The 14699-nt window shown below is 40.7% G+C and overlaps 1 protein-coding gene across 1 annotated transcript; it reads right to left on the bottom strand.

Annotated features, from left to right (window-relative positions):
- Window positions 1-8651: 8651 nt before the first annotated feature.
- LOC127760244 (inactive leucine-rich repeat receptor-like protein kinase CORYNE) lies at window positions 8652-13073 on the bottom strand. The gene is made up of 2 exons (XM_052284467.1): window positions 11477-13073; window positions 8652-10016 (listed from the first exon to the last, which is right to left on the bottom strand). The coding sequence occupies exons 1-2, from the start codon at window positions 12415-12417 to the stop codon at window positions 9707-9709; spliced, it is 1251 nt and encodes a 416-aa protein (XP_052140427.1). The 5' UTR covers window positions 12418-13073; the 3' UTR covers window positions 8652-9706.
- Between the last annotated feature and the right edge of the window lie 1626 nt (window positions 13074-14699).

Below are 14699 nucleotides of genomic sequence, written 5' to 3'. Positions count from 1 at the left end.
CTTTCTTCACTCTCTCTTAATTAATATAGTGCCACATAAACTAAAATTCCTACATGTCCTACATGAAGGATTGGGACTACCCTAATCAAATCGAATCCGATCCACTAATTAACTATACTTAACGGCGAGAGGGGGAGGGGTGCAATAATTGCGGTGCTTAACGGCGAGGGAGACGGAGCCCGGCGTGCGGGGACGGCGGGGAGCAGGGCCTGCGCTGTCGCGGCATCCGACGGCAACAACGCGCGCGTCTCCTGTTCCTTTCCACCGCGACGGCCGCGACCGCGGGGGAACGTGATTAAACTACCAATCCCCTCCCATTAGCCACCATAATTGATTGCACCCACTAATTAATAATCCCTAATCGCGAGCTGGCCACGATGGCTGGCTCAGGCTGGGCCTGCACTGTGGCTAAGCTATTGCCTCTTCTAAAGTCTTCTACTACGAGGAGGTACAGTAGCACAAACCGCTATAACCACGTATCAAGAAAAAAGAAAATAAATAAAAAAAAACGGGCTACAGATTTATAGTCAGCTGCAACACGGACTTTAATACGTTATGTGTGTATATGATATAGGAACAGATATTAATGGTGTAGTATATTTTTATAGTTAACTATTATATAAATGTGCTATTATATTAGCTACAGATGATTTGAAGCTATCATTTAGCTATCCTATTAAACTTGCTCTACTAGTACTACGTATGTCTCCTGCTTTGCAGCCCAAAACTAAATAGAGAAAAAAAACTAAAAAGTTTATCATCATTACCGGGTCATTAGAGAGACGATATAATTAAATAATAATTAATTAACTATGGTAGTGGCGCTAGTATATTTGTTTAGCTTATCTGTCTCCGGACGTGAAGACCTAGCACTACTACTGTGCATCCTGCTGCTGCGTCGTCCAAGGAATCTCATCTCATCTCGACTAATAATTAATTAACCGATTAGTTGTGTTTCCGAGGCGGTAATTAAATAATTGAACGCTCCGGAAGCTAAGCTAAGGGCGCCTTTGATTTGTGGGAATTTTGGAGGATTTCAATTCTATAAAAAAAAATCAAAAGCCTTTAAAATAAATGATTGAATCATATCTAATCCTTTAAAATTCCTATAGAATGGGTCATCCTATGTATATTTTGGAGGAAAGTTAGCAAAAGGTCTAACCCCTTGAAACATTTCCTCTAAGTCTATCTCTCTCATCTGATTCCTGCGTTTTTTCTTTGGTCCAATCAAACGATCATTCCTATGTATTTTCTGTGTTTTGTATTCATCTATTTTACAATTGTATTTATATCACAATCCTATAATTTTTTATTCCGCTATTTTTTTACTCCTACAATTCAAAGGCCCTAAAAGGCTGGGATGATTAGTATGCTGCTAATGATGTGGGTTTCGTCCTCACGGCACTAATTTTGACCGCCTCTCCTGTAGCTGGTCGACACGGCAAGCATGCAGGCCAGCCAGCTGCAGCTGCTTCCTGCCTTCCATCCCTACAGAGCCAGCTGCCGTCCATCCATGGCGACTCACTGCCGTCGAGCAGCTCCAGCTCACCTGATGGGGATCATCCGAAAGTGACACGTGGACCTGCCCGGCTTCCACACTCGGACAGATGGTGAAATTTTCACACTGCTTCTTAAAAAAATTGAAAAGGAAAAAGGAAAAGGAATAGGGGACAAGAACTAGAGTACATATTTATATAAAAAGATTATGCAGCCTTTTACAAATCAAGATAAAGGTTTAGCAGTGGATTGTTTTACCTGTCTTTAGCCAATCGAGGATGAAGGTTCACCAGATTGTTATATCAGTCTTTAGGCTGGCGTTTCGGTTAATTCTGGCCGTGTTTAGTTCACCCCCAGCTTCCAATTTTCCATCACATCACATTCAAAAAACTTTCTTACGTATATAAACTTTTAACTTTTTTTCAAACTACCAACTTTCCTCAAACTTTTAACTTTTTTCAGCAACTAAGCACAGCCTTTGTTGTTTCCTAACAAATTGTATTTTTGCAATAATATGTAATTGTTTTGGTTACAAACTTTGTACTAGTCGGTTATTACAAATTATATTTTGCAGTAATATGTGGTTATTTTGACTGTAAACTTTGTATAATTGGTTATCAAAAAGAAAAAAAAGGATAGAAATTTCACCTTGGCTATGTAACGTATGTCAATTTCATGGAAATCTCTGTCGGTACAGCTGAAAAATAGGATAAGCAGGTGTGGTTTTAAAAAAGAAAATCATGTCCGTTTGTTTAATCTGTTAATTGGTTTACGTTGACATTTTGTTTGTTTTTGTCTAGGTCTTTGACGTGGCAAGGGCATTGCTATCAGATGTGGAAAATGATATGACAATAACAAAAATAATCAAAGAATGTGCGACAAACCATGCTGAGTTTGTTGGACTTAGGCTCCATTTATTGAAAAGAAAATAAATTTGTACTCATGCGTAATTGCAGGCATCTTAATCTCCGCCATCGCGCTGTTGGGCTCTGACCGGGAACAATACTGAATCCAGTGACATTTCATTGGTTTTCCCTTCAAATAAATTAACAATTAAATTAGTGGATGCTAATGCTGCCTTGACAATGGAGATAGATTAGAGCAGGTACAATAGCAGGCTATTAGCCAGCTAGAAACATATTTTAATGAGATAAACGATGAGAGAGAAGAGCAGCGGGTTACAGATCTGTAACCAGCTGCAGCACGTACTGCAAGACACACTGTACGTATGATAGGTGGGACCATATATTAATAGTATGAATTGGCTATTAGATTGGTTATAGATGAATTGGAGCTAGTAGTGGACTGTAATAATAAACTTGCTCTTATATAATCCTCCCTAACACGGACAGCCTTTCTCTGGCTGATTAATTAATTAATTCAGCGGGTATCAGAGGAGATCCACATTTCCAGAACTTTTTATTTGCATCGGCGACGACGCTTTCTTTTTTTGTTGTTGTTGCTGTTGTTGCTGCTAAATGGAGTAAATGACAGTGTCACGCTCCCTGATTCCTATGCTTAATTGGCATGACCGGTTGGGAATGGCGATCTCTGTCTCTGCTGATGGATCGTAGTGGACATTTCACACTCTGTAATTTTCTGAGGCTTTTTCGCGACGGCTTCTCCTGTTTGTATCCAAATAACTTTAATTTTTAAACAATTATTACATCGGATTTTATGAAAACAAGGAATAAATACAACGATAGTATATAAAGAGAGAAATAATCGTATTTGGATTTTATAAAGTGAGGGTATTGGTTTTGTATTGTTATTATGTGCGGAATATGCGAAAAACTAGCACTTACTATTTTTTCGGAAATATAAAAAAATTGACTTATGCATCTGAATTGACACAACTTTGTTTTTTAAAGCTTTTACGTGACACCTCCTCGGTTGATGTATACTTACTTAGTGCTTATCACCGTCTAACATTTGGAAATATGAGATATTTTAGTTATGCACCTGGATTGACACAACATTATTTTCTAAGTACTTTCACGATGCCTTCTCGGTTGATGTGTACTTGCTAATACTTGCTATCTTAGTTCTAAAATAGCGTGTAGCCAAAACCCTTATACTTGGGAATGGATACAGCATTTGCTAGCTGCAAAACTATCCTTCGATAAAGAAAAAAAATGAAAAACGTTAAAAAAAGTCACTTTCATCATTTGTAGGTTTGAGCTTTAGATGAAGACTAGGTCTAAACCTAGGAAGGTTCATTCAGACAGAGAAGTGTGGTGTGTTGTGAAAACTGCAAGTCATGGAGCTATAGCTCAATTAGGTCCTCTCTATTTCAACGACCAGTTTCTGACCAACTGTAACATGAAAGGAATAAACTTGGTGTTTTCCTTGATAAATACACTTATAAAAAGGAAAAATAACAGCTGGTAGTAGTTATTTTTTAAGTCAGCTATGACTAGGAATGGAGACCCAGATACATAATGCGGAAGTAGGAGTATATATTATGGATTTGATGGGTGTTTAGATTCAGGATGTAAAGTTTTGACGTGTCATATCGGATATTATATAGGGTATCATATGGGTTGTTCGGACACTAATAAAAAAACTAATCACAAAATCCGCAAGTAAATCACGAGACGAATTTATTATGTATAATTAATCCGTCATTAGCAAATGTTTACTGTGGCACCACATTGTCAAATCATAGAGCAATTAGATTTAAAATATCTGTCTCTTAAATTAATCACAATATGTATAATTAGTTACTTTTTAGGCTATATTTAATACTGAATATCATGTGTTTAAATATTTGATGTGACGTGGTGAAAAATTTTATGGAGGGATCGCCCGAGGTGGCGACTCGAAATCTAGAATCGACCGCGTGGGGATAATTCCCCGGCCAGTGGTCGTCGAGCGGTTAAAGTAAAAACGGCCTCCTCCCCGTGAAGTGAAAGTTCACACGCAAGCACACAGAGACAGCAAAGAACATTCATCAGATCACGCGTCTTGCTGGAAGGGAGCACTAGCTCAGTTCTAGCGAGAGGTGGCGGTTAGCTTTTTTAACTGGATTACACATTAAACATGATTAAGATATCAGTGAATGTTCGTTTTTTTTAAAAAAAGACTTCTACATAAAAAGTTTTTTTTTAAAAAAATTGACCTAGCAATTTAGGAACCCTGCTAATAGAAAATGAGAAAGTTGTAGCTACATGAACAAACAAGCCGGCCTTACTACAGTCTACAGTAGTACTGTAGTTGTATAGTACAGTAGTGCTCCAATACTCCATACGTCTGCATCAGATAAGTTCACGGAAGCACCAGCTAAAAGAAAATCTCACAGGTGGTTGTCAATTTGCAGCGATAAGTTTGGATCTATTCTTGATTCCAAAATGGCTTTGATTTGCTCTCAAAATACTCCAAATACCATAGGAGTACTACTTAGTAGGAGTACGTAGTACTACTAATCAGTATAGACAGTAATTGTGTTTTGTCATAATTAACCGGAGCCTAATGATCACGAGCTCAGCAGCGCCCAAGCACATCCATCCATCCATCGATTCGAGCAGAGACGCAGGCATCGCAGACTTGCAGTCGTAGCAGAGAGTGAGAGAGATGGGCCCCATCTGGCATGGGCCATGGAGGCCCACTACTGAGTTGCACTGACACACCCACACCCCCTCTCTGCGACAAGGCCAGTCACCTCGTCGACCACCCATCCATCGTACGGTCCGAAAAGCCCATCGGCCTCGAGATTCGCGCCGCGTTGGTGGATCGGGACCGTCCATCCGGATGGGTCGTGGTGGGCCGTACACCATCCAAAAGCAAAAGAAAGTCTAAGCGACGCCCGAGGAGGAGTCACGGGTGGGAGAGAGGCGGAGGAGGCCCTGGCCCACACACGCTGCAGCTCACCGCCACGCCGTCCTCGCTTAGCTTGGGCCGGTGGGTGGGCCCCCCTCCTCGCTCGCTTCACTGCGCTGCTGTGCTACCTTGGCCCATTGTGCTGTGCCTCGTGTACCATCGCTACTGTACTGCAGCAAAAACCTTCTTCGACTATCCGAACGTTTTTCTTTTCCTCTTTAAAAAAGCAGAGAAAACATATGAGGCAGGGCTATTTTCGACTATCTGATAAAGTGATAGGGGTTAACTTTTACTCCCTTATTTTTATTCTACTAGCAAACATGTCCGTGTGTTGCAACGGGTGAAAAAACGTAATGATAATGTACGTTTTTCATGCACGTTTTTCATGCATAACCATGTTGATGACAATTAGAAAATTGGAACAACTTAAATGTAATAGCCCAACCTCCATGATGGCAACCTTACGATATTTGTTTTACCTAAAATAATTGGATTATTCATATAACAACATGCATATAATCTAAAATATTCTTTTAATCTCATTCTTGAAACCAATCAAATCATACACTGTCTCGTATGGTCAAGTCTACACAAAATAGAGTCACTATGCACTCTTCTCTAAATAACAATTAGAATATATTTATTTTCTAAGATTATTTATATATAATATGTTATCAAGAATAATAGCTATACTTCACAAAAATATTATGATAATTGCCTACAAAGATGTGCAAGCTCTCTAATATAGGAGAATAGATAACGAAACAAAAGTCGTGTAGTAGATGGAAAAAGTCGATGGAGCATATCCGACCAAGTGTCCATCAATTTAGCCTTTTTTTCTAATAGTTTTTTGCTTTTTTACAGACAATGAAATATTTTTTTCTCGCGTGTTTTTTTACAGACTACGGAACTTTTTTTCTAGCGCGTTTTCTTTTGCGCTTTTTTTTCTGACATTTTTTCCTTCACGCGTTTTTTTAAACCGTTTTTATTTTCTCACGCATTTTTTATTTTTTAATATATGGTAGAAACTTCTCTTTTTAAATAGTTAGATTAGATTAGATTAGAGATAAAGAAGAGATATAAACGGACTACTAAAATGACAAATATAAATTAGACTTTTTTCACCGCGCTTTTTTCCGCCTTTTTTATTTTTTTTATCGTGCATTTTTTTTACGAACGGTTTTTTTTCACCACTTTATTATAGTGTCGGACCTTTCTAGATATAATAGGATTCAATTTTTTTTACCGCGTCACATATAATTCCTTTTTCTTTGGAATCGGACATTTTTTTTTATTTTTTTCGCCCTTTTTTACCGCATCGACGGAGTCGAATTCGTTTCCATTTATTTCCTTTTTTTTGCCTTTTTTTATCGGACTGATTTTTTTTCGCCCTATTTTTTTTATCGGACTTTTTTAATTTTTTCGTCCGGTTGTCTTCTTTTACCGGTTGATTTTTTTTACCGTGCCACATATAATTCCTTTTTCTTTGGAATCGGAATTTTTTTTTCGCCCTTTTTTACCGCATCGAGTCAGATTCGTTTCGATTTTTTTCTTTTTTTGCCCTTTTTTTTATCGGACTGATTTTTTTCGCCCTGTTTTTTTATCGGACTTTTTTAATTTTTTCGCCCGGTTGTTTTCTTTCACCCGGTCGATTTTTTTTACCGTGTCACATATAATTCCTTTTTTTGGAATCGGACAGTTTTTTTTAAAAAAATTGCTTTTTTTACTGATTTGTTTCTTTTTTTGCCCCGTATTATTTTTGGATCGGATAGATTTGTTTTTTTGTCCTTTTTTTCGCTCCCTTTTTTTGGATCGGACATTTTTTTCTCCTGTTTTTTTTGATCGGACATTTTTTTATCTGTGTTTTTTTGCTCGGTTTTTTTTGCCCGGTTCATATTTTTTGGATCGGACATCTTTTTTTTGGATCGGACGTTTTTTTTCCCGGTTTTTTCGCTCGGTTTTTTCGCTCAGTTTTTTTGACGGACGATGGAAGCACCTCTTATTTTTTAAGTAGTAGAGATTAGTTTTTTTTGGAACCAGCCCACTTGAGATCAACACTTGCATTTACGGTTAATTATTATTTCATTGGTAGTCTGGTAGACGACATACTCGTCGATAGTGAGATGTCCATGATGACTTCATCAATCTCGAGATATGATGGTCCAGTCTTTCGAAGGTGTTTATAAGGATAGGATGCGTGTATGTACATCCACATAGGTGAGCGTACACATGTTGTGGGCACTTGTATTTGTGTTGTGTTTTCTAGAAGAAAAGTACTTATTGTTTTAGCTTTGTCACGAGTCAAACATTACTAATGTTTACCATCAATTCTTAGAAGTTTGTATAGTTTAATATTGTAAAATTTATGTTTTTAGATTAACTATGAGAAATATATTTGTAACCATGAGTAATTCACATGTTAATTTTGTTAGGAATCGATTGTTAAAGTTAGAAAAATTTGACTTAAAAAAAGGGTGAATAGCTAATACGGTCCTGAAGCTTCACTTCAGGCTCAGTTTAGTCCCTGAGGTTTTAAATCGTCTGACAAGTCATCCAAATTAATTATTTAGGTTAACATAATCCTTCGACCCATAAAATATGCCACGTGAGTATGCCAAGTCATTCTCCCATGAAACGGTGTGAAATGGCTATTCACCCTAAAAAACAACTAAAACGTAAAGTAGTATGAAAAAGGAGTAACCTGCACCACTGATGAGCTTTAATATCTGTGCTGACGTACTAAGTACTAGAGTAACTTTTTAATCTGCAACACTGATCAGCTTTAATATCCGTGCAGTTTTTTTTCCCCAGTGAGCATATATCAGCACATCTCCATTACTATCTCAATAGCATAATGCCCCCAATGCAAAGAAAAAGAAGTACTGCCAGTACTAGGAACGTACTACTCCATGTCAGTGGCAATGCGGCAATGCCCTTCTCCGGACTGCCTGTCTTTCACTGTGGAGTTCCGTCTTTCTGCCGCCTTCGCCTGCACTGCAATGCAGAACAGCAGAAGTGCCAAAGCAATGGAAAGCTGACCGCAAAACAAACAGCAGCCAAACCACTCTCTCTTCATTTCTTCTTCTGCCATGAGAGGCCCACAGGCCTGCCTTGCATCGCATTGCAGCAGGCCCAGCCAATGCAAGCTGCAGGATATGATGCAGGCAAAATAGTGAACTACTCCTACTAGGTTAGGTTGCAGTAAAAGCTCTCTCAATTACTAGTACTATGCTACTCTAAAAACTTTGGCCCTGTTTAGTTCAAACTTTTAACTTTTTCATCACATCAAAACTTACACACACAAACTTCCAACTTTTCTATCACACCGTTCCAATTTCAATCAAACTTTCAATTTTGGCACGAACTAAATATAGCCACTGCTTACTACACATTGCAACCCTTGGTCAGAGTCTTAGAGATAAGCAAGAAAAAGACAGGCAAGGGAAAAAAAAGATGCTCAACGTTTGTTCAGGTTCACAATTTCATTTCACATTGGATTCTTGTCAACATACTAGTAGTAGGCTCCTCTCCTCATGCTCAACAACACAAGTTACACATGCAGACATGCTAAGCTAAGCATAGGAAGAGTACTCCTAGGTTTCCAACGAAATTTTCCCATGCCAAAGGAGATTTACAGAGCCAATTTGGGGGAGTTTTAGATTCTGAAAAGCAACTTTCAGATTGTGAGAAGTTGGGAAAACTATTCTACAACTATGATTTCTCAGAATCCGCAGCTGCCAAAAACTCTCCAAACAGGCCCTTACATTTTACACAAAATGTGACTGTGCATGATACATGGCCATCAAAATGCTGTTGGACAGGCGAGCATGTGAACTGAAGAGAAAAATGCCATCAAAATGGTGTTTGGACCCCGACACTCCTGCAGCAAGTCATGGGCAAGGGGTGGAGCCGATGTACTGCTAGTACATGATAGAATTGATGGATCGGTCAATGCAGAAGCACATCATCATACCACCACCACTGCAGGTCTGCAATAGATCCAAGAAAAAGACAGCTTTCTCTCTACAAAGACACCACAATATTCACATCTTCCTTGCCTACCTCCTCCAAATCATGCATGGGCAAAGAAGCATCACATGACAATGAGGCTCACTCAACCACCAGCATGTAGCTGCAACACACAACATAACTGACAACTGAACTAGTAAGACCTACCAGATTTCCTTCCTACATTGGCCTCTGAAAACTGTTAGCTCCCCTCCCATGTGGGCCATTTAGCATGGGCTCTTCCAAGGGAATACACTGAAAAGCTACACTAGTTTGTGCATCCAGGGTTTTGAGTTTTGACCCTCCAGCATGATTCAGAAACTGTGCCATGGATGAAGAACATCCAGAGATTAGTACTTTACGAAGAAGCGTTCGACGGAGATCATAAGCTGTGGAGCTGGGTGAGCATGGGGACTAGTTCATCGCTGGATGGCCGATCGGCTGGTAAATCTGAGAGACAGATGATAGCAACCCTAACAGCCATCACCATCTCATCTTCTTCCCCTTCCTCTCCTAAGACACTACTATCCAGTGCGTCTTTTGCGTCACCAGATTGTTGCATGTGCCGAAGCCATCTAGCTAATCCACCGCGCCCGGTTTCTCCCGAGAAAAAATGATCTGTTGGGTCTCTCCCAGTTAGCAACACGCCAAGGATCATGCCAAAACTGTAGACATCGCTCTTATCTGTGTATCTGCACAATCAAATATTTTGAATTTAAAAGGGGGCAGTAAGACCTAATAAGCAGAACCTCTATGAAATGGAAAAACTTTAACTGGAACTAACGCTGGATCCGTTGGAAACAACAAAAATATATGGTGGAAATAATATCCACCTTGACAAAGATAAAGCACTAACCAGGCCCTTCTTGGGCATTGAATGAATCAGGTCTGGTTACAAAGCACTTGTCGAGAAATTAACTTTCAAAAATATAGTAATGACGTATCTAGGTTTGGCTAAAAGAGAACAGAAAAAGAATATAGAATCAGAACGCCAATCCTGAAAGTATTTATTCTCTGATGGGGATATGGGAGGTCAGAATGAAAAAGAACAATTTAAAATTTGGGGGCAGACCAAATACCACATGCATGCACGTAGGAATATATGAAAAGCATAAGGATCAAAGGCATTTCAAAAGGGACAAATGCAGGTTCTCTAATAAAGCAAAGATTCTTGTGTTACAAAAAGCAAAAGTCGGATACCTACATTAAGCCATGGGGCCGTTCTTTATCTATATGCTTTATGTCTTCTGTTTGAGCCTTTTCATTAATTAATGGCTTAGAAGACTACTCATTATCAGAAAACGACTTGTGAAACAAAATGCAACAGAGATGCATATAAGAAAAAAAAAAAGGACAGTATTAACAAGGTAAGGATTGATACTGCTGGTTGGGAAAGAAAGCCAAATGTGGAAAAAAGAATGCATCTGCAGATGTAAGCTATAATCAAAGAGTCTCTGAATGGTGTTTTGCCAAAACAAATGTACTATTGTTTGCGATTGTAGAACCAACTAATCTGATGTATCACTCCATGCTGGTTATCAAAATTATTATATCTAAGGTACCCAATGCAAGTAAGCAAACATCCATATACACTAGATAGTTCTGCAAATATGAAATACCATGAGTTGTTTGTTTCATATCCTCACAGAGGTTCATGGCAGATATCAAGAGGCATTGATACCTCCTAGTTTTAATTAGTCTATAGACCTCTCACTGCCTAACGATAGGAGGAATCTCTAAATAACCTAAGGAAGTATGGGCTTATGGCTACCTCCCAAGGACCATAAAAATTCCAATGCCATAACGATCATTTTGAAAAAATACAACCAGATTTTACTAAAGATTTTCTCAGGTCTATCTTTTACAGCGCGAGCATAATATAAACAAATGAGAAGATATGAATATTAGCTTGCATTCAAGAATAATGCTATGTCGAAGCTTGTAAGCAGGTGAACTGAAAATACCAAAATTAAGAATGATTTATGTTTAAGTTTCCCCTCAATAGTTCAAATGTGCAAACCACATAGACCGATCTAAACACATTCAGTTATATTGACAAGAATAAACTAAAAATTGATGAAATTATTCAGAGAATAAACTTGCTTGTTAGACTAAACAATATGATCAGAAATCGTGAACGTATGGATTTTACCTGCTGCTTTGGTAGCACTCTGGGGCAGAATAAAGGCTGCTGGCCAGTTCTGGATCAGCTGAACCTGATGCAATTAGCCTTGAAACGCCGCAATCTGCCAATATCGGTTCGAAACCTTCATCTAGCATCACATTCGACGGCTTGAGGCTGCAATGCAGTATCCGGGGGGTGCACTCAAAATGCAAGTACCTCAATCCCTTGGCCACTCCAATCGCAATCCTGTTCCTTGCATCCCAATTGAGGTTCACCTGCAGAGACCTCACCCTCTTCATCACATCCTCAAGGCTGCCCCCGGGCACGAAATCGTACGCCAGCGATAGCCGGTCGGCTTCCCGGACATACGCCTTCAATCCCATCACATTCTGGTGCCTCACCCGAGCTAGCAACTCCAGCTGCCTCTGCACCCTCCTCATGTCAGACTTGGAAACATTGGGCATCGACGACGGCGAGGCCTCAGGGCGGCTAGCCTCGAGCCGCTTGACGGCGACGGTGACATCGTTGTCAAGAACCAGCTTGTAGTACTTGCCGTTGGGGCCATGGGCGAGCGGCTGCGCGGAGGGGAGCGCGGAGTGGAGGTTCTTGGGGGAAATCTGCGGGGTGAAGGAGACGGGGCCCCTGACGATTGCCGGGGCGTACTTGGCGTGGAGGATGGCGACGCGGATGGCGTAGAGGAAGGCGAGGGAGAGGAGGAAGCCGGTGAGGGAGCCGAAGAGGACGCCGAGCACGATGCGGCGGAGGCGGGCGGCGCCGCCGGCCTCCGCGTGGGGAATCTTGGATTGCGGCGGGGGAGGCGGTGGCGTGGGCTGGGTGGCGGTGGTGGTGGTGGTGGACATGGGCTCCGAGTGGAGCGGCTGGGAGCAAGCCAGCGAGAGGAAGAAGACGAGGAGGAGCAGGAGGAGGAGATGGGTTTTGGTAGGGTTCTTGCTCGCGATCATCTCCATGGAAAGAGGAGAAGCGATTGCTCCTTTGGGAGATAGAATGCTCAAGGAACAGGATCAAATGGGTGAGCTTGAGTTCCTCCACTGGTTGAAGATGCCATTTTCTGCTCGTTTCTTGTTCATGCTACTCATCCATGGAAACTGACAAGAAACTGCAGCTGCAAAGCAGGGCAGCTTCAGCAAGACTTCATCTTCGGCAAACTTTTTCGACTTTGCACACAGGGGAGCTTCGCAAGATAGCAGGAGAAAAAGGGCTTCCGAATTCGAGAGCAGCACGGTATATGAACTCGAAAGAAGTATAGTAGGCTGTACCTGACGAGAAAACACTGACAGAAACAACAAAAAACCGCCTCCTTTCTCCTCCTCCACAACACAACACAAAAGGCGTGAGACTGAGAGCGAGCTCGCTCACGCTCTCCTCACCTCTCACCAAGAAACTCAACCAAAGCAGCAAAGCTCCTAATTAGCTTCGTAAACACTCCCAGCAACCTCAAACCTCCTAGTGAGAGAAAGAAACCTCGCTGGACAATCTCTCCCTCCTAGACAGAGAAAACCTCTTCTTCTTCAGAGTTGAGAGAGCACCAAAGCTGGAAGAAACGGAACAGAACAAGCTCGCAGCTGGTACTAGAAGCAAGTTTCACTCGGAGAGCAGAGGAGAGGAGAGGAGAGGAGCAACAGCAGCAGCTAGCGTGGGCATTGGTGCGGGAGCCGAAATCGAATCCAAAAGCCGAGACTTTTCACCACGCACCCAAACCAAACCGCGGCACGCTGACCGGGCCAGACATTCTCTCCCCTTTTTCTTTTACCACCTCCTCCGCTTCGATCCGGAGGGTGGAGCTAGTGCTTACATTATCGGTTGATCACTAAATTTTTTTATCCTTATCAGTATTACGGTTTTCGATAAATTTTAATCGATTTTTAATAAATTTCGATCAAATTTATTGTTTAACCTTCAAAATCACAATCAAAACTTAATTCCGAGCCGTATTAAAACATCAAAATTTCGTAAAGTTCGACCGACTTTTACTGAAATTGTGAACTTGGGTAGAGCAGGAGCAGCAGCAGCAGCAATGGGGGTGGCTTTAGCGGAGAGCAACCGGAGAGGAGAGAGCAGCTGAGCAGGGGCTCGTGTTGGTAGCCGTGCACGTACGGTACCCAACACTGTTTCCAATCTTTCTTTTTTTCTTTTTTACCTCTGTCCCTCCTCAAAGTGAGAACTATCTCGATCCCCTCCCCTCCACGCTCACTCTGCTGCTGCTACTGCTGCGAGGGTAGCATAGCAGTAACTTCTTTTTTCCATAGGAGTGTTTGCTCGGTGTATGTAGGCTGTGGATGCTGGAAAAGTTATGGGTTGGGAGAAAATTGGTAGTTTAAAAAATAATAATAATTTATATGTGTAGAAAAATTTTCGATGTGATGTGATAGGAGAAAAGTCGAGAATTTGGGAAACTAAATAGGGCCATAGTCCAGTTTTAGTTTCACCCGCTGTGAAGAACACTGCGAAAAATGCACGCATTTTGCTCTCTTCTGGTTCAAATATGAGATTTTTAGGTCCTATTTAAACCAAAATTTCTTAGAACCGGATATTTCTAACTCTATAAATCTATAGTTACCTTAATACGGAGTAACATTTAGAAAATTATTTTTATTTCTATTTTAGAAGAAATATAAAATTTTAAAACGCTATATTATAACACACAAACTTTAAATCCAACGTGAATTAAGATCTGGAGTTATATAAAACAAGATTTTAGTTTGCATTCAGTGCTTAACAAATATAATCAGGAGGCGGTTGCAACGGTAGTAGTACTTGTTACAGTAAAATTTTAATTTTAAAATATATTTAAATTGATTTTAGCTATTTTCCACCACGGTTTATTTTCTAGACATTTACTTTTACTGATAATAGATAAATATATCTATAAATTATTTTTTTATTCTTTTACTTATTTTTCACTGCTTTTTAGCCATACACCTACGGGCATACAACAACATTCAGCCATACTACAATTGTTGTTGGGTCTTTCTTTTCCCTTTTCTTTTGGCACCTTTGCCTTTCTTTCTAGGGGCTGCCGCAAAAAAAAAAAAAAAAAAAAACAGCGGAGGAGACGAGATGAGTAATTACCACAACCAAACAGGGGCCCGTACTTTGATGACTCCCCTTTTTCCCGCCGCTCGCGTTTGCCCCGTTTCGGGCCACGCGTCCTCTCCCTGACATGTGGGGACACTCCCCTCCCCACGTGCCAGGAGGTGGGCCCACCGCCTGTCGCCTCGCCCCCCGTGTT

Source organism: Oryza glaberrima, chromosome 1 (genome assembly GCF_000147395.1).
Source record: "Oryza glaberrima chromosome 1, OglaRS2, whole genome shotgun sequence".
NCBI lineage: Eukaryota > Viridiplantae > Streptophyta > Magnoliopsida > Poales > Poaceae > Oryza > Oryza glaberrima.
Note: the sequence above shows the minus strand (reverse complement) of the source record. Positions and strands in the feature narration are given on the sequence as shown.

Excerpts from the sequence above, each read along its gene's own strand:
- LOC127760244 (XM_052284467.1), bottom strand. The coding sequence starts at position 12,417 with ATGGAGATGATCGCGAGCAAGAACCCTACCAAAACCCATCTCCTCCTC. Across the intron at positions 10,017-11,476 it reads GAGTGCTACCAAAGCAGCAG|ATACACAGATAAGAGCGATG; the intron begins GTAAAATCCATA and ends TTGATTGTGCAG.